An 18,526-nucleotide genomic window follows, 5' to 3' on the forward strand; every position below is an offset into this window, starting at 1 on the left:
AAATGGGACTGGGTTTGTCTAAGGGTGCTTGATCTTATCCTAAAATGGGGGGGCAAAACCTGCCCTCTGGCACAGCGGTTGGTCACCCTCCATCTCTCGCACAGAGTCACAGCGGTAGCTAAGTTGGGCCTCATCGGCTGCCAGTCTTTCTTTAAAGCCAAGCAGATTATTTCCTTAAGTTTGTAGTCAGGTATCTTCCAATCCGTCTTTGAACCAACTTGTCATCTTTTGTTTTTCTGAACTGGGTATACACCATCCCAAGAGGTAGAAATAGCAAACAGTCATGTTACCTCCCTACTTACTCTTCCTTTATAATACACACGGGTATTATAACCCAGGGAAGCACTGTATGGGAATGTCTGGCATCTGGTTACCTTGAGCATGTTCTCATCAGTGTTGCAAAAAAAAACCTGCATGAGGGGGAGGCCTTGACTCTCTGGACATTTCCCACTGTTTACAAGACAGCCTTTGCTACAGGATTGGTATCTGCATATCTACAATGTAATCTGATCAGTAGGGAAAAAAAATTAGCTGCAATTTATGCATCTTGTTTTCTTTAGGATGCAAAAACAAGTTCAGAAACCAGACCTGTCACCTCTGACAGACACAGCCCAGGTCCTTCCCTCACAGGGGAAAGCCTCCCTGTGCAACCAGCCAGGGACTTGTATCTAAATGGGTAGCTATTCCCAGAGTAGGAAGTGTTTTCAAAAAGAAGTTCCTAACCACATCCTTGACTGACGGTCACATGAGGTGAAGAGTCGGGGCGGGGGGGGCGTGTATCTGTGTGCACGTGCCTGTATGAACCCAGAGGCAGATTCAGAGACGGCACAAAAGCAAAAGCAGCTGTTGATGGAGGACGCCGATGCCCAGTAGGTACCGGGGGCTGCAGGGAGGCAGAGGAGGGCACCTGTTGCTCCTAAATTCAACAATCACATTCCTTGAACTGGAAGAAAACACGAGGAAGGGCGGCAAGTGGCAAGTAACAACAGATTTTTAATGCCCACTCCTAAGCACTGCTGTACTCTCTCTGGCTGTTCCCCCTGCATCCCCAGGATGCAGTTCACTTGAACTTGCTGTGAACACCGTAAATACAGGACACCTGACATCGTACTCATTTACAGTATGTTTATTTCTCAGTGCATTACATGAAAGGTCTTTGGTATTTGTGGGTTCTTGAATACTGTTCCCACTCTGCTCTGTAAGAAAATGCTGAATACAAAACATTCCATATACAGTAACAAAACCCATAGCAAATAAAGAGAAATAGATATTTTGAACAATAACATAGCAATATGAAAACAGGTAAGTAACCATGCAAGAGGTGGAACAAATAGGTTGTGTTTACAACAGAGCCTGCCATAAATGAATTCATCGTGTCAGAAGAGAGTTATTCTTGTCCTAAGTTCAGAACGTACACGACTGCAAAATGCTGCGTATGGCTGTCCTATTAACGACCAAATGGATGTATAGCTTATTACAGTGGGAGAAGCTGGGACCGTTTGCACACATACAAAACACACTGATATAAATAAAAAAATACTGTGTAAAATAACTAGTGAAAAAGTTAACATTTCCTTCTATGGGTGGGAATGTGCTTTGTGGACAATTATAGCACCTTTAAATTGCTTGGTTTCAAAGCAATCACAGAAACGGCAAGTAGTTTAAACCCCTATACCAACAAACACCAGAATGGAATGTAGTCTCGAATAACACAGAAGCTGTAAACATGGAAGAGAATGAATTTCCACTAAATTGTATTGAGAAGTAATTCCCGAGGCTGAATGTCTTTTGGAAGCCTTTGTCACAGTGGTTAGGTTCTTACATTAAAATAGTTCATTGCAGGGACTGGGACTGAACCTGAATCCCAGCGCCAAACTTTCAGAAAGCCACCTGTGAGCCATACGCTCGGCTCCTCTGAAAGCAGCACCCGTTCATACTAGCTGGAGAATTGGATCTGATTTTTATAGCCTGTCCCTGTTCCTGTGGAAGGTGATGGCAAAATTATTGTGGCGTTTGGTGGGAGCAGACGAGGGTTCTTCTATTTTTTCTTATTTCCCTGGGTCGCTATCAATTCTTTACAGTAAGTGCAGGTTGGATACTCTGGAGAGAAGCATTCTCCACCTCCCCCGGAGTACCAGATTGCTGGTGAACATCAGGGTGCACAGATTGCAGCGATTGTCAGTTGTGCAATGTGCTGCTGCTGCTTCTGGTTAGCTCAAGGCAAGGAAAATGCGTTTCTACTACCAGAACCGAGCGAAGTCAAAAACACATTGGAGTTCAAAGAAACATTAAGAATTTCAATGAAGTCTTAGGAAGAAAAAAGGAAAACAACACACTATGGTATTGCACAGTATGCATGTAAGATAAAGCACTAAACATTTCATTAAAATATATTTCTAAATGAGCACGCATCCAAAATAAATCCACTCTCTAAGTTACATAGACATGGCAAGATGCATATATGCCCTGGCTAAAATGAATCTTAGTATCCTGCCTAAGATGGAAAATGGGGTTGGAGTGGTTTGCTTAGGCATGAACATCATTAATGTCAGCGTATGAGGCTGTGTTCACCTTTAAAGTATATTTGAATTGGGACTGCACAAGAGTGTGGTCCAACTGTTGTGTAAGTAGCGAGGAATGAAACCCCAGCTGAGAGAGAAAAGTCCAGTTGGTGTAATCTAATGTCACCCGAATTAAAGATACAGTACCACATAAAAGAGGGATGTAGCTAAAAAAAGCAAGAAGTGTGGGGAGCAAAAAAATGACATAGCTCATACAGAAATCTGGAAAAATCAATAATTAAAACTGTTGCAACACAAACCTAACCAATCTTGTGACAGTTAGCTTGGCAGGAATAATTGCAAACAACTTCAATTAAATTTCCCATCATCTTGCCAGTTATTTGTTTTAAATAATTTCTTAATTTAAAAATTCCAAATCCCAGTCAGTATGAATGAAGAGAGTACTCATCAACCTAATGCAATAGCTTTGAATTCATGAAGACAAACTTGGACGAAGAAAAATTTCTCTTTCAATTCAATGTGAAGTCTCCAGAATATCAGAAACATGAAAAAGGCCCCATTGTACTCCTCCAAATTCAACCCTGTAGCTGCAGCACCAGTGAAACAAATTTTGCTGTTTCCCTTTTTAAAGATCGCTTTGGTTTAGTTTAGCTCCTGAAAGGGCCATAAGAAAAGCTTCTTAGTGCAGTGAGTGCCTCTAGCTTGCACCAACCCGCCCCGCATAGACATTTACCTTGCACTGTGATTTCTCCTCAGTCTTCAGGGTCTGACCTTCCAATGCCCGCAGGTAGGCATAAGGGGCTATCTCCCACATGCTATGCCTTGTAATGGCCATATGATCAAGACCAAGCTAGTCCCTGTTCAACAAGGAGGTAATCAAGTACTTCTCAGTTCCCACATGGCAATCAGCCTGTAACTGGGGAGACCTCTTTTTGTGTGTTTAATTCTTAAATGGAAAGATTATTCCAGGAATGTATCAGTGGCTGCACCACGCTCAGCTGTGCTAAGCAGATGCTCCAAGCCCCCTTCAAACTCTTCCCCACAAGACAGTGAATGCGGGGATGTGACCTGCTGAACAGCACTTCAGTCAGTCGCTGCATGTTGGGAAGTTGAGCCGCTTGGATTTGTGAGGTTTAGGCTGAGAGCTGGTCGCCAGCCTTCTCAAAGGCACTGATTAAATTCCACATCGTTTATATACGTGCTGTCATTAGAAGTAGCACTGGATTTAGAGTTACTGCTGGATTTGAAACTCAAATGTGTTCAAGAGACTTTCTCCTCAAAGGATTATGAATACAGGACCACTGCCTGAGCTCAGTAACCTGCTTGACTCAGATGTTTTGACTTGTTTTCTTATCTTCTGACTATATCACACTCAATCTATAATTCAGAGTGCAGGTACAAAAAGGAATACTGGAGCCCAGAGCATCAGCTCTTGGCAAACCTTTGCATTCGCTTCAAAAGTTGGAGTCTTGGGGAAAGAGAGCACCTGACTATACCTTGCCTTCAACTCCCAAAACTTTTGCAAGGCTTTGGACTTGTTTCTTTGAAATGTCCAAAGGAAAACTTGAGTACACAGAAGTACAGCGTGAACTACACAGATTTATTGCAGAACCAGGTCCCACCACGGGCACTGGGCAAGCAGTGTGAGGATTCAAACGCAGGGTAAGTGCATGTACTGCAGCCTTCAAGCCAGCTTAAGCCCTGGCTGTTTTTTATTTAGCTGTATAGCAGTAAAAACCTTCTCTATGTGGACAAGTTTCTCTGCTGCCTGCTCAGCATCAACTTGCACCATTTTGTGTGTTTTGAGAGGGATGGTTGGATTTCTGAAGAACAGGGCCAAATGAACCCATCTGGTAAGTTCAGTCGTTCAGGAGTAGCCTTTACCCTATTTCTGAAAATATAATGCTCTTCAGAGGAAAGATTTGGATGTTGTGATGTCTTCTGTATGTTTACAATGTATACAGAAAGTTAATTTAACGCATGGCAAATGGGCTGGCAGAGCTCCTTCATTTTAAGGCTCATTTCCAGTGTAGCATGTGTTTCTGTTTTTACCTTAGGATGAGCACTTTGGGCGATGAGGGTTCCTGAACTCGTGGACCATACAGTTGTTGGTCTGCAACAGTTTTTGACAGAAATACTTGTAGGAGTATAGTTTGTCTTTTTCAGCTATCTGTATCTTGCACTAGGAACCAGACAGAATGAGACCAATTTACATGTCTGACACCATAAAATGAAAAACACAAAATTTGCTCACTTTTGTTCTGGGCAGAATTTGAAAACTTGGCAGAACAGTTAAAAATATATATACACATAAATATAGTACCATTGGTTCTGTTGATTAGTCTTACCCTTTCTAAGAAAATTCACGGTCTCCATGAATGACTTGTCCAATCTGGTTTGCACAGCAGGTGCAGTGATTCATTTGTCACTGAAGGGCAGGTCCAACCTCTTAAACCTGGACGCTGGGACTTTTACCAACAACTTGTTATTGCAAAAAGCAAAATGACTTTGTACTTAGCTCCTCAGTGCAAGATAAGCTTTTGACAAGACTAATTCCACAGACTGTGATTTGCTATTACACTGTCTCCAGATTCAAATGACAAGGATTTACCCACAGAATAATAAAAAAAGAAAAGTGAAAATACTTTTCCTTATTGATGTAGAATTAAGAAACTATTGTGCAGTATTCTTTCCTGTGAATAGTTATTGCTACTACTTAAATTAATTTGCTCTGGATGTATGCACAAACTGAACACAGTACGGGAAAATTCTTTTGTAATTCCATCATACCTCATACATACTGCTCTAAATTTTCACAGAAACAGTCTAATCTCATTGAAGACAGAGCGTCAATGTACGCCATGAACATTTTCATCAAAAGTCCTTGCTCAGCCTGTCACAAATAGAAATAATGCCATTCACATGCAATCAGCAACATGAAAAGCCAAGATTTTGATGGTAAATTGCAAACAATAATCTGAATTTTCAGAGTAACAGCTTAAAATGTTCTTTGAATTTTCCAATTTGTTCTTTGCTTAAAAGAAATCCTTGCAGGTGAGACTGCTTTAATGGCCTATGAAAGTGGTACTGGTACCGTCAGGGTGACACCACCACATAAAATAAAAGCGGATGCCACCAACTATACCAACGGACAAGACTAAGGTTTGGCTTAGAGTCTAGTGGGACTGATTGTCTCACTCAGTTAAGCAGGGCTTTACTGAAGTGACTTGCAAGAGCTGTGGGGAAACAAGGGGAGGATTAAACGCTGGAGACACAGTCAGGAGGTGTCACTTCTGTAGACAGCTTCTGAGGATACCTGCCACCTGGTATTCCAAAGGCAAAAATGACAAAATCAAGAAAAACATTCATAAGACCCTCTCTGAGCTATGGATAAGACATTCCCTGCAATAAGGGCATAGTGTTGGACAGGTAAGGAAATCCAGTTGCCAGCACTACAGCCTCCTACCCACTTCATTTGCACTCTGCACTTAAGCACTGGGATACTGTATCTTTAACTGGTGAACCGGCACGGAGGACACGCAGATGCTCCTACTTCATCCGATTACTTCTCCTTTTGGCTTCACCGTCATCCAGCAGTGAAGAGAGGATCTGGTAGGCTTGCGGCTGCTGGGGTCCTCCACGTTTGATCTTGATGCTGGTTCGCAGAGGGGAACCCGGGATCACATCTTGTCCAGAGCCTGGCTCAATGGAAGACAAAGAGTCTGTAAGGAGAGAAAGTCACGGGAGAGCGCTATTTAAAAGGGGAGGCTAAGGAAAGAGTAAATGGGCCTTTGAATGACGCCTCTTCTGGAAGAAGTGTTGTCCCTCCTGATGGCTTTCCATCCACCGAGGAACTGTGGCTCTATATTTGCTGCCATCATCCTACTCCAATATTAGGCCTTTTCCCTCTGCTCTGTATAAACTCCTCAGGGTAAATGCTATTACTGCACACAGCACAGCAGGTCCTGTTCCCGTTTGTCACTCCATTTACAAAGCACTGTTATTTTATTGATCATAATCTACCTTGGGCTACAACTACTACTCAGCACTGCCCACAGATTCCTGTTATTGAAGGATAACGCATTGCCAAGTGGTCACAAGGAAGTGCTGTTCCTGGGGGTGTAAGTACCATTTCACTCCTTGTAAAGGTGCACATTTTGAAAGGCTTGAGCCACCCGAGGCTATAGACAAATTAGCAATAAAACTGGAAATAAATATTAGCTGTCCACTCTCCCAGCATGCCTCGTGTTAACATACACCTCCTCTTTCTACCGCATCCTGCCCTACAAAGCTAAATATACATTTGACTACGGCCACGCTTTTATTTTCCCAGCAGTTGGCAACAGATGCTGATAGCCTGACGCTGCCTCATCGTTTGGAATGCCCCAGTTTCTTTTTCCTTTTGCCTTCAGAGCTGGACATGGGCGGGTTTCCCTGCCAAGAGCTCAACCTCACAAGCCAGACACCCAGTCTTGGTTCATTCACATGAGGCAGCATTTCTATTTCAAGGGAGCGCTTAGCTGCAGGAGAATTTGTGCTGTGTTTGCTGGAAATAAACAGTGCCAAACAATCTGGGCTTTCTCGTGTCCTTCTGGGCTGCTCTCTGCAGTTTGCTAGGCCAGATAATCTCAAGCTGCCCTCCCATTGCAGAGCAGAGGTTTGTTTGCTGGTATGTTTTGCCTTGTTGCTTGGGTGGCTGTGGTTTTGGAAACCACGTTGATTGTGAAGTTTCTAGGGAAAATGAGAGCATGCGATTGGCATTTCTGCGTGGGTTTCTAAAGCTGGGTGGAATTGGGCTACCCAGGAACCTGTGGTAAAATTCCTGACACCTACGGTGGGAACCTGACCAGATAGTTGGTGCTGGGTGATTTAAACTTGTGGTGCTGTTCACTGCAGGGAGGTCTATGCTCAGGGAAATCCTATTTTGTTATTTTAGATCTTTTCAGTTTTTTATTTGTTTTTTTAACCATAGTCACATACAGGGATGAACACAAGGAAAAAAAATGCCTTACTTTCCAAGTTTTTTTTCTAAGTGGTATTTTTGTAGGGCCTCAATATGTCTTAAGTTAAAGAATGGAACTATTTCAAAAGCACAGAGTAAAAATATAATTACCTATACTGTATTATTGGATAAAAAGGGAACTATTTATATAAAGACATGCAACAGAGGTACTTAAACATGGCCTAAACTACACTATACAATTAAAGAAACATCCACTTTTGTTGATATACTTACATCAGTATATAGTATATATATATATATGGATATAAGAAACTCATCTCCATCCCGAACAATAACAGAAAATATGTATTTGTCAGTAAAAATGGTTTGCTGAAATAACTGTGTCAAAATAGCAGCAGCACACGCCTGGTTGCTGTGGTACTGCCAAATATAACGTATAAAATTGGTAGACAAGGCAGCTCTGCTGGGCAAACTGACATCTGTCCCCCAGTTCAAGACCCAGTGTCTATATAAGCTGCCCAAAGAGCTGTTTTTTTGGGTTTTTTTTTGCTTTATAGTAGTATAAATGGAGGTACAAAGAAAAAGACCATGGAGGGCCGGACCCTGGGTCCTGTATCTCTGTGAAATTCACTGACTGTACTTACAGATTAGGTTCCCCTTCTACTCTTACCAGAAGAACGTACAGGCTGGGCATGGATTGCTGCCTAGGTAACCTAATGGGCATCCTCCTGGTCCTTCCATCATGTCAAAGCAAATAAGCTTAAAAACATCTCTTCCTGCCCTTGGTCTATAAAATCTAGTGAAAAGCTGAAGCAAACTAGGAGTAATGCAGAGGTAAGGTCAGGGTGACTGCGGTTAAATCATGGGCTCGTGATTCATGATTTCCCGAAAAGCTCTTGCTGCTGCTGCCCATTGCTTCTGGAAATAGTACTTTGGGCCTCCAAAAGACACATCTCCATTGAACAATGCAGAGCACTGCAGAGTCCGAAGCCAGTTCAGCCACATAATGTAGCACTCTACATTGACACTATTTTCTCTTTGACGTGTCCAATGGCATTTTCATTTGAGCACCGTGCTGGCTCCAGAAGTGGCTCGTGGGCTCTCAGAGCCTGCTGCCTTACTGCATCATAACAGGAGTGCTTTAAGTCACTTGCTTAGGAACCTCTGGACAGTTTAACTATGTGTTTGCCACGTAAATATCCAAAGGCCACTTCATAATAAAGGCGGATGCTGATCTGAAGGAAGGTGTGGTAGCAGCTCAATTTACAAGCAAGGCCAGGAATGAGGTTCCACAGATCCGTTACAGTGTGAAAAGTGCCGGGGGACTTAGTTAGAAATGCTCAGCTTAGTGCCAAAGAACAGGCTTGTTTCTCAAAGGCTGGGATAGTAGATCCAAGTCGTATTATTTTGCCACTGCTGTGTTTCTGAAGGGAAGAAATTGGCACAGCAACTTTGGCAGCTGTGCAAGACTTGATCCTCAAAGTAGCATGAAGGGAGAAGTCTGACCTGTGATGACTGTATGATCCCACACACTGGTTAAGGGGAGAAAACACTCTTAAGGGGTGATGCCACGTGCTGTAGCAGTGATGGGAGAGAAAATAGCCTCAACAGAAAACTTACATTCTATCTGAACGAAGAACGTGTGAGACTTTCTTTAACTGTGATCATGAAAATAGGTTTTATGTAAGTTGTAATGGCAAGACATTCATGGATCATTTGTTTTCCGGGTAACCTGCAGCACTGTTAGGACTTTCTCTGTAAACTATAGAGCTACACCAGGCAAGAGCCTCAGTGGTATTAAGGTGACTTAGAGGACACTATTAACAGCATTAAAAGATCTTGCCTAACAACTTGAACAAGCAACCTCCCTGAGATGCTGGTAGGTGATCATGGGCGCAGCATGGATTAAGACGCTGTTCAGTCTGAATTGTAAATAAAAATTATCACGGGGGGGGGGTCATTTCATCTGCTGGGGTAAAGCCAGCGTAACTAGGGCAGGTGGCGGAAGCTGTAGGTCCTCAACAGTTGCAAGCATCCTTTAAGTCATGCTGCATACCTAGTTTTGAGAAGGCTGCTTAAATAGATACTAGACAGCTTCTGACATTGACAGAGAGCTTAGGAGACTGGGAGGATATTTCACCATCAAGCAGTTGCCTGAATAGAGTCCCAGTTGTCTCGAAAAGAAAACTTTAGCGATGCTTACCATGAATTCCTATCATGTGCTCAAGAATCAATACCCTCTCAGCTAAAATCTTCAGAGCTTCTCGAAGTTGTTGAACACCTTCTCCCTGCAAAAAGGAAAAGAAAACTAACATCAGTACATGTTAGCGGAATAGGCTTCTTGTTCATGATATTGGCTGAATAACACCAAACTAAGTGTGAATGCTTAAAAAACAGAGAAGTAGTAAAAAAGTGAGATAAGCTGCAAGGATTAAGTAGGAATGCAGGAGAAATTCCTATTTATAGAAAATCTCCTCAGTTATACCCCACACTTGCAGAGCCTCTGGCTCAAAGCCAAACTTTTCACTTTGGTTCGTGTTTTTGCAGTAGGCCAAACCCAGGGTGTATATCTGTGTCAAACCATTATACCAGGCAGCTTATGTTAATAACTACCTGGCCTACCAACTGCACTACCTGGCAAACAGGTTTTGCTCTCCTCTGACATTTACTCTGAATGTCAGGGAGTTACTTGGGCTTTCCCTTCATTGGGACACCACGAAACTGTTTGGAAAGCACCATCCTGTTGTTGTCTTATAAACTGGAACAGTGGCGTGTATGCCCATCCTGATGGGCTTCCTGCTGCCAAGATTCGTATTCTTTCTGCTGCACTTTTGTGACAGGACCCTTGCCCCTCTCAAACCAGCCTGCCAGAGGGAATGTGGTTAAAAGACAGTAAAGAGATGAAAAGTAAAGTTAAAACAAAAAACAAAAACAAAACAATAAAAATACATGCTTACATCAGCACCTTTATCCCCTTCCTCACCCTTCTTGCCTGGTTCACCCTAAAACAAACAAGAAAGAGAAATTTGTCTCCATATGACTGAGGATGCTGTCCAGGATTACTTGCATCCCTTCCCTCCAAAGGACCAAATTAAAGGCAGAAGAGTTGAAGCAGCAGCAAACAAACTGACTGCCTGGCACTTCATGAGCTCTGTCCTGGCTCCCACCAGCGTCCCAGCAGGTCCCCCTTATTTCTTACATCGATGAACTCGGCTGGGGGTGGCCAAGCTGCAGGAGGGGCTCACTGCCATGGCCTGGCCCTGCCACAAATCTCAGCAAGCAATGTTTCAGGCCACAACACCGAGATAAAAACACTGTTCCCCTCCCCCAAACATGCATAGGCACATCTTTGATTTAGACCATAAAAATCCTCCATTCTGCTTTCATTAATTAGTCATATCACTTTCTGCCTCTGAAGATGCTCATTAAGCTTTTCTTGAACAAAGATCCCTACGTGCTGTGAACATCGGTCTGATGTTCCCCCTAACCAGGAAGTTCGTGCATTTCCCAAAGAACAAAAGACACGAAGAGATTAAACCACAAGCTAAACATAGAGGAAAAGCCTAACAAATTGCTGAATAAAACAGAGTGGAAATGCCTGGGCTCCTCAGACTTGTTTGACATCCCTGAGATATTTGCAAAGCAGGGAGTGGGGATGGGAGGCAGGACTGAAGAAAAGGTTGTGGGAGTTGCACAAAACGATGAGATGGAATTAAGGAAGGGTGAAGAGGAACCTCCCAGAGAAACAAGCAGCTCTCTGGATGCTGTCAGTCAAAACAACCAACTTGCTCCACTTGCTCACTTTCAGCCAACCTTCAATCCACTGGCTTGTTTGCACGCTAGCCACAGGTGCCTGTGCAGGCCTCTGTGTGTCTGTTCAGCTATCGCCAAGGAATCATTTGGCCAAGTCTCTTAATCTCATTAAAAGATTTCCAGCTCAGCTTGGCAGATCAAGGTGCAAGAGGGCATTGAGAGCAGCTGATGTACTCTGAGTTAACAGTGCCCACCTTTGGGCTCTGCTAGTGCCAGGACCTTCACAGGGCAGGGAGGAGGCTTCTGTCTGCCAAGCTTTGGCTGGAGGGGGATCTGCAAGCACATCTCCTCTGTTGGTGTGATGCCTTCACGACCACTGCTTTCCACCTCTGGAGAGCAGGACTCGAGTCACCAGTCCTTTCCTCCACTGTATGCCACTGACTGCCCTGTTGACAACATACCATTAGCAGAAGCCAGACAGGTAAGTCTGCGGAGCAGAGATGCTAGCTTGCTTTGCACTGTGCAGTCTCTCTCTAAGAGAGCCTAAAGCCAGCATTCGCCCCACCTAACTAAATCAATGGGAATCTGTCTGCTCTGTCCTCTGTGATGACTTATTTTAATTACTGACTTCTAGCTTTGGGACCAAGACCCGCAGCTGGCAGGGCACCAGCTCCATCCCTTGAAGCACCCAAGGTGAAGAAAGCCCATCAGATCGGTCTGATGCACTCTGCATTTCAGTGCTATGCCTAACATGCAGGAAGAGTACGTTTCATTTGCAGAGCAACACTAAGGTAAGGCTTCCTATTGAGCACATCTCTGAGCTGGAGACAGTTGACCTGATTGTTGTGTCTGAGAGAGCTGGCTGAACCAGCTGCAGTCCAGCTAGGTGGTGTTTATGGTGCCAGGTGTGCCAGGCAGGCACCAAAACCATCTGGGTCTTGCACACACCCGCAAGTGCATCACTTACAGGAAATCCCTTAATGCCCCTCTCTCCAGTCAGACCTGCTTGCCCCTGTTGGAAATAAAGTAAGTGTCATTAGGAGATATTTTTCCATTTGACAAGAACATAGTGTCATTTCTACTAGTGGAATTAAGATGGCTTAATGAAAAACCTTAAACTTGGGATAATATGAAAAAAAATTCCTTTCCCTTGACATTATCACTTAGAGACAGCAAAAGAGGGTCATGGTTTTCTGTCAAGCATCAGCTCCAAATCCTATCACACTTTGGAGAAGTTTGATTCAATACAGAGCTACTCCGCTCAATACCCTCTCAGTAAGATGATTAGCAATTTTTTGAACTTTACAGCAGTCAGTTACATTATAGCAGGAAGGAATTTGGCTGGAGATTTGTTTCTTACGATACAGCATTCTTCTCTCTAGTAAAACGGACAGGCTGATGCTGCCCCAGACAGCAAACAGCCTAGGACTCCCACCAAGCGCTGATTTAATCTGCCTCCTGCTCACACACATCCCCCTGTTAACCCCAGCTGCTACTGATCAAAACACACGTAAGGTATTTTGGTTGATTTGTTTCTTTTTTCTGTTGTGCTAATTTTCACATTCTTCTCAGTGCTTCATCTTTTTTTTCTTTTTTTCTTTTTCTTTCTGTAAAACTGAAGCACTTTGGAATGGTATGTGTTGGTCTGGGGTGGTATGAAATGCCATCAAACCGAGCAGCTTTTTTCTCCCTGTTTTCCTCCATAGCTTTAGTTTCCAACCCTGGGGCAGGGCAGAATCACCGACCAGGAGAAGAGTTATAGATTATTTCATGAGAAAGCAGGAGCAGGAGAAGAGGAGGCAAAATTTAAAAGCATCTTTAGAAATCTATTGATGAAACAGCCACGTATTTAACCTGGCTCTTCTCCCCTAAACACACACAGAAACAAACCCATCCTTTTGTTCCTAAAAAACTATCTAGCTGGCGGCAGCTCTTTGTAGCATTTGCCAAAAAGGGAGAGCTGCTTTTGTTCCTCTGTCCATCCAACTGCTGCTTTGCGTAACACAAATGGGCCTCGGGCATCTCAAAACCATTACCGTGGAGACCTGTGCAGTGCGCAGCTAGCCAGCGCTACACAAAGGCCCACATCGACAGGAGGAGCATCAGGAGGAAGGCCCAGTTCGTCAGGTGCTCTGAGCGCCTTCAAAGGGAAATGCTCGGATTCTGCACTGGAGGGAGTAAGGGCTGCGAAAAAGCGCAGGCAGGCAGCAAATCACAGAGCGGAGACATAACAACACACTGAAAATGCATAACCAGGCTGTTCTCTGTGTCCAGGAGGAACAGAGAAGGATGTTATCAGCTTAAAGTGGATCAAAGGATATTTAGGCTGAACGTTAGATGTATCTTTCATCCCAGGCCCTCAAGACCTGTACCTCTGAAGACTGCCTGGAGATGATGTGGTGCATCCCTCACTGGCACTGTTTAAGAATACGATGAACAGAAGCTGATCACAAGCAGCATGCATGTAGATGTGCCATCCCGGGGATGTGCTCAGACTGCTTCAGGTCTCTTCTACATCTGTTCTCTCTGAGATTAAGCGGGAAGAATGTATAATAACATTTTCTCATACCTCAATAGATATTGTCAACCCTCCTCTGCTTTTCTTTGCAGCTGCACAGCTCCTCCGCTCTGTGTAAAGCTAGCCCTAATTTGTATCCACCAAACCCAAATTGCAGCATGTAGTTGTCAAAACCAGCATTCAAATCCACACTCACAAAAGACAAAAAGCATACAGAACATCCTACAGAAATTCTGCCAGAAAAAGCTATCAGCTTTGCTTTGCATGCTAACAAAGAAAGGACAGGAAATAGAATTTACTTTTTCTACTTAGCAAGGCATTGTGACATTTGAAAATCTCATTTGTCCCAAACCTAAAAAGAGAGTTAGGATTCTGAACAAGGAGGGAATGAAATCAGAGTCTAAAGTATGCACCTGTACCGAATGGACACAGTGCAACACAGCTTTTGGTTCAAAGGAAGTATAGTGATAGTCTTAGCAATATGGTTGAGCACAAACTAAAGCACAATGTTAAATGAATCACTGAGGAAGAGCTCTTATCAGTTTCCCGGATGGAAACTTGATGCTTTGCCATATACCATGCTTTTTTCTTTTTCTTTTTTTTTTTTCTTTTCATTTCTTTCCTTTTTTTTTTTCTTTTTAAATTGAAAATTAGCATCTAATGGCAATGAGCTGTAGTAGCTACCTGTTCTGAAATCTCATCAGTTCAGGTTTTAGTCTCTGTTAGACCCTTAAATTCTGGTTCCAGAAATGCATCAGAGCCTAATCTATTAGTGAAGAAAATAAATGCCTGAAGTGGGTGATCTGCACAAGGAAATTGTTATTAAAATAATACTAAGTGTCACTTAAAATGGTCTCTATCTTTCAGGTGGCTGCAGGTGATTTTTTATGCAAGAGCAGGAACAAAGCACCCCCAAAAATGTGCAAAGATACTCAAATAAAACTGAGCTTTTTGAAAGCCTGTGCACTCCACCCTCAGATATCCCCTTCTCCTTGACGTGAAGTGCTGCAGGAGAAACAAGCCACCTGGGCCCTGCTCACCCTACACACAGCCTGGATGGAGGAACGTAACCTAAGTCTGTCACTAGTTATTCTCATGAATTTGGAAAGTCATCACACTGGAGTTAACTAATTTGTATTTGCCTTTCTTAGCTCTTTCAGACTTCCCTCTGCCTTTTGGATTGGAAGAGCAGAAATGAAGGGGAAAAGGAGACGCTGTCAGATGGGGGAAGCACATCACCCATAGCCACCCACTGCAGACAGTGACCCCCACACTCACCTCCATCTATTGACGTGGCAGTAAAAGTGGCACTTGGAAGAACAGGGAATTTGTTTCCTACGGCACAAGGCTGTGACTACATAGTCACTGCTGCAGACACAACATTTTACAGGTACCAGCCAACATTCTTCCTCTCCATCTTTCTTTAATTCTTTGACACTGTTCCACAGTAGGGTCTTAGTAATGGTCCACAGCACATCTGTGCCCAGTGCTACATTTGGCAGATCTAATTGCTGAATGACCCTCCACCATGTACTAAGTTCTCAGATGATTTTGTGTGCCTAGTGCTTCATGAGGCAATTTCAAAGACCACGGCCTTTTGGAGAGTAAGCTTAAAAGAAACAGCTGTAGGCCTAAGCGCCTTCTAAACCCTTCCTGGTGCTGAATGCTAGACTGGGAATCTGACACAGACATATCCTGCTTAGATTTTTCTCCAGTATTTCCTAAGCTTCACCTGTTTGGAAACAAATTCAAACAGCCCTTCTTGCTACAGTCATTAGCACTTCAAGGCCCATCAAGGACTGAGGTATAGCACATTTTCTAAACATATTAAGAGCATCATTTAACCTGGGGAATGGCTTTGGTTCAGGAAAAGTCTGATGAGTTTTACCATGTTACTGTCACAGATGGAAGAAGTCGGACCATCTAACATACTCCAGACTAAAGAGCTTTGGTTGGCAGAAGAAAGCTGGCTTCTGCCAGGCTGAATATTCCAGGGATTTACTACCTGCATCTCTTTAAGGAACACCAGACTCTGTGCAAGCAATTCAACCTTTTATCTGTTCAGTAACCCCTCATCTTGTTGTTTTGAAGAAGACCTAGAAACTCTGCATTTAAATTTGGTCATGGCTGCAGTCCCATGGAATTTGAAAGACCTGTTGTATGTAATTTCTAAGGCATTAACCCAGATCCTGCTGGGAATCAATCCACATATGTAAAACCTTACTCTCTCTCCTCGGTCTCCTTTGGAGCCTTTTGGCCCGGGTTGTCCTGGAGAGCCTGGTAAGCCCTAGAAGAGATGCAGAACAAGGAGAAATTAACTTCTATCATGAATTCTTTATGAAGATGTAGTGAAAACATTTCCCAGTGATCTTCAGCTCCTGAAAACCTCATATACCCATTAAGTGATAGGGCTGGATTCTCTTTTGCCCGCAAGCAGCAACAGCGGAAGCTCATTTTGCAGATATCCCGAGCACTATATTTTCTGCATATCCCCTCTCTTTGGGTCTTTTAATGAACTGCATGCCACTGATGTAGCATTTTGTAAGGGGTCAGTGTGGCAGGATAGATCTTGTTCTCAGTGACTGAGAAGAAATTAATAAACAGATGGTATGGTTGGCCTAAAAATCCCCACTACTTTCCTCCTTTTCATAATTGCCTCAGTGGGTGGCATGAGTAAGCATACATACCTGAAAATTAATTGGATTGTGCAGTGGAAATTATTTTGAAGCGATTCGCTCACCCTAATAAACAATTTTCAAATTAAGCCCAATCTCTACTAATAATTTTTGCTCCCTGGGTTGAATAAATCTATAAAGCAAGTCACCAATGGATAAGAAGGGCATTGTCTCCAGACTTCTACTAATAGAACTGCTTGGCAAAAATCTATCAAAATTCTTAAATTACACAGCCAGTGAAGCCACGGGTATAAACCAGGCAGGAAGAGCACAATATTGTTTGTTTATATTCTGCATGTCAGTTCCGCATGACCATATGCAAGATGCTTTTTTCCACCTCAAGTGACTTGCACATCTCCTTGGAGACTGCAGCAAAAGAGCCCCCTGCTCCACTCCAGACAGCTGGCGATTTAAGCCAACCTGCTTAACAACAGCTCCCAGAAACCACCAGCAGCCAGAGAAATGGGCTGTCTAGGCACAGCTGCAAGGAGCCTCATCATCTGGTTATGCAGCCCAACAAGATCAGGGACTAAAGGAGGAGCACTCTCCCAGCTTGGAATCATAGATTCACAGAATATCAGAGTTGGAAGGGACCCGCAAGGATCATCAAGTCCAGATCCCGGGTCCCCAAAGCATGCAGCTTCATCTGGGAGGCAGCAGTGCCCCACATAAACACGTTGCTCCTTGCCTGCAGTCAGTCCTCCCCTCTCACCACCAAGCTGCGCAGCGACCTGGCCTCCAGCTTAGCTACTTCCCCCCTGGGCCCACAAAAGATTCAGAAATTCAGGCCTGATTTAGGAGGCTAACTAGGGCTGGCAAATGAGGTAGGGCACAAACCAGACTTAGCCCCATGTCAAACACAGAGCATGAACGGAGCTCAAGTGCCCGTAAGTAACCTTTGCACTTGACAGCTCTCAACATTGAATTTTAGTGTGTGTTTACAGAGGGAAGCTCAAGAACACTGAATTAAACAAATCTGTTGTAAAAAATAAAAATAAAAATAAAAAAATAAAGCGTGCTGCATGTGAAAAAGCCAGACTCTATTACAGAACCTATTTATGAATTGTGAATTACCTTATATTTAATCACGTTAAACTGCAACCGTCATTTTGCTGCCAAATTTCCCACTGTGTTCATATCTATCTGGAGTTTCTCACCGTTCTCCAGAGCATTCACTAATTGAAATGATTCTGCTACTCTGGCAAAATTTCACTAACCTGCTCTCCGTTGCTTCTTCAAAGTGATTAATAAATACATAGTAAAAGTCTCCTTTCTCTAATTTCTAGCAATCCCAAACCTGTCATATCAGGATCTGAGTTACATCCATCGTCTAAATTACTTAACCTTTCCCTCTCTTCTGTTCTCTTCAGTCACTTTCATCTCCTTAGGCAGGTCAGATACCTTTGAAATATTTGATGTCACTGGTTTACCTCCACAGTAAGAAACATTCTTCCCCAAACTTGAGTCCCCTTGTATCAGCCAGCCACCATTTGGAGCAGCTTGGCAGTTCATTATTCATCATAACTTCTCTTCTTTCCTCTTAACCTTTTTTTCATCTGTACGAATAGTTTGCCCTCCTATCATAAATTCTTTTTAGGTTATCACACTCCATGATTATCTTCCCCTCCACGATTTTTGTATCAATATCTAGTCAATCAAACTGATCATAATTTGTGATGTTTTTACTGAGTGGAAAGTGCTATTTCCAAAGAATTAGGCTTAAGAAATTCACTTTGGTGAAATGGTGAATTCTCATTGATACATTTTTATCCTTTTTATGTGTTCCACAGGAAACACGGTATTTTTCTATCAGTTTTAGTAAAGCCTATGTCAAATCCTTTGCATCAACTCAGGCTACAGTAAAACATTTTGACAGAGTAACAGCAAGATGTGTTGTTATGATTAAGGGAAAGCCTGGAAAGTGCAACCATTTCAACTTCTTATCCTACTTCAGGATGAAAAACAGGTATTAAAATCACAGAATTTCACTGGGACCAAGACATCAGATCCAAGATTTATAAAGTACTCGCTCTCTTTCTGTAATGAGAAGATGCTTCACACCTAACCCCCACCTCTTCCCCCAGCCCCAAAGCAC

General features: G+C 43.1%; 1 protein-coding gene and 1 long non-coding RNA gene across 15 annotated transcripts in view; one reads left to right on the forward strand and one right to left on the reverse strand.

Annotated features, from left to right (window-relative positions):
* LOC310884422 overlaps nt 1-18,526 on the forward strand; it is an 84,522-nt gene extending 65,996 nt beyond the window's left edge. The window contains exons 3-5 of one of the 3 annotated variants that reach the window (XR_014574206.1): nt 11,873-12,029; nt 14,624-15,146; nt 16,775-18,526. This is a non-coding gene — a long non-coding RNA (uncharacterized lncRNA). Of the gene's footprint in view, nt 1-11,872; nt 12,030-14,623; nt 15,975-16,774 lie in introns of those variants that run through there. The other 2 variants (XR_014574208.1, XR_014574207.1) reach the window with 2 other exon arrangements.
* COL26A1 (collagen type XXVI alpha 1 chain) overlaps nt 1,112-18,526 on the reverse strand; it is a 188,406-nt gene continuing 170,991 nt past the window's right edge. For 9 of the 12 annotated variants that reach the window (XM_083806191.1, XM_083806201.1, XM_083806200.1 and 6 more), the window contains 5 exons: nt 15,981-16,043; nt 12,206-12,250; nt 10,443-10,487; nt 9,689-9,773; nt 1,112-6,244 (listed from right to left, as the gene is read on the reverse strand). In XM_083806191.1, coding sequence (XP_083662317.1) covers nt 6,072-6,244; nt 9,689-9,773; nt 10,443-10,487; nt 12,206-12,250; nt 15,981-16,043 — 411 coding nt within the window. In that variant the 3' untranslated portion in view covers nt 1,112-6,071. The remainder of the gene's footprint in view (nt 6,245-9,688; nt 9,774-10,442; nt 10,488-12,205; nt 12,251-15,980; nt 16,044-18,526) is intronic. The other 3 variants (XM_083806195.1, XM_083806197.1, XM_083806196.1) reach the window with 3 other exon arrangements.

Source organism: Anser anser (genome assembly GCF_964211835.1).
Source record: "Anser anser genome assembly, chromosome: 20".
NCBI lineage: Eukaryota > Metazoa > Chordata > Aves > Anseriformes > Anatidae > Anser > Anser anser.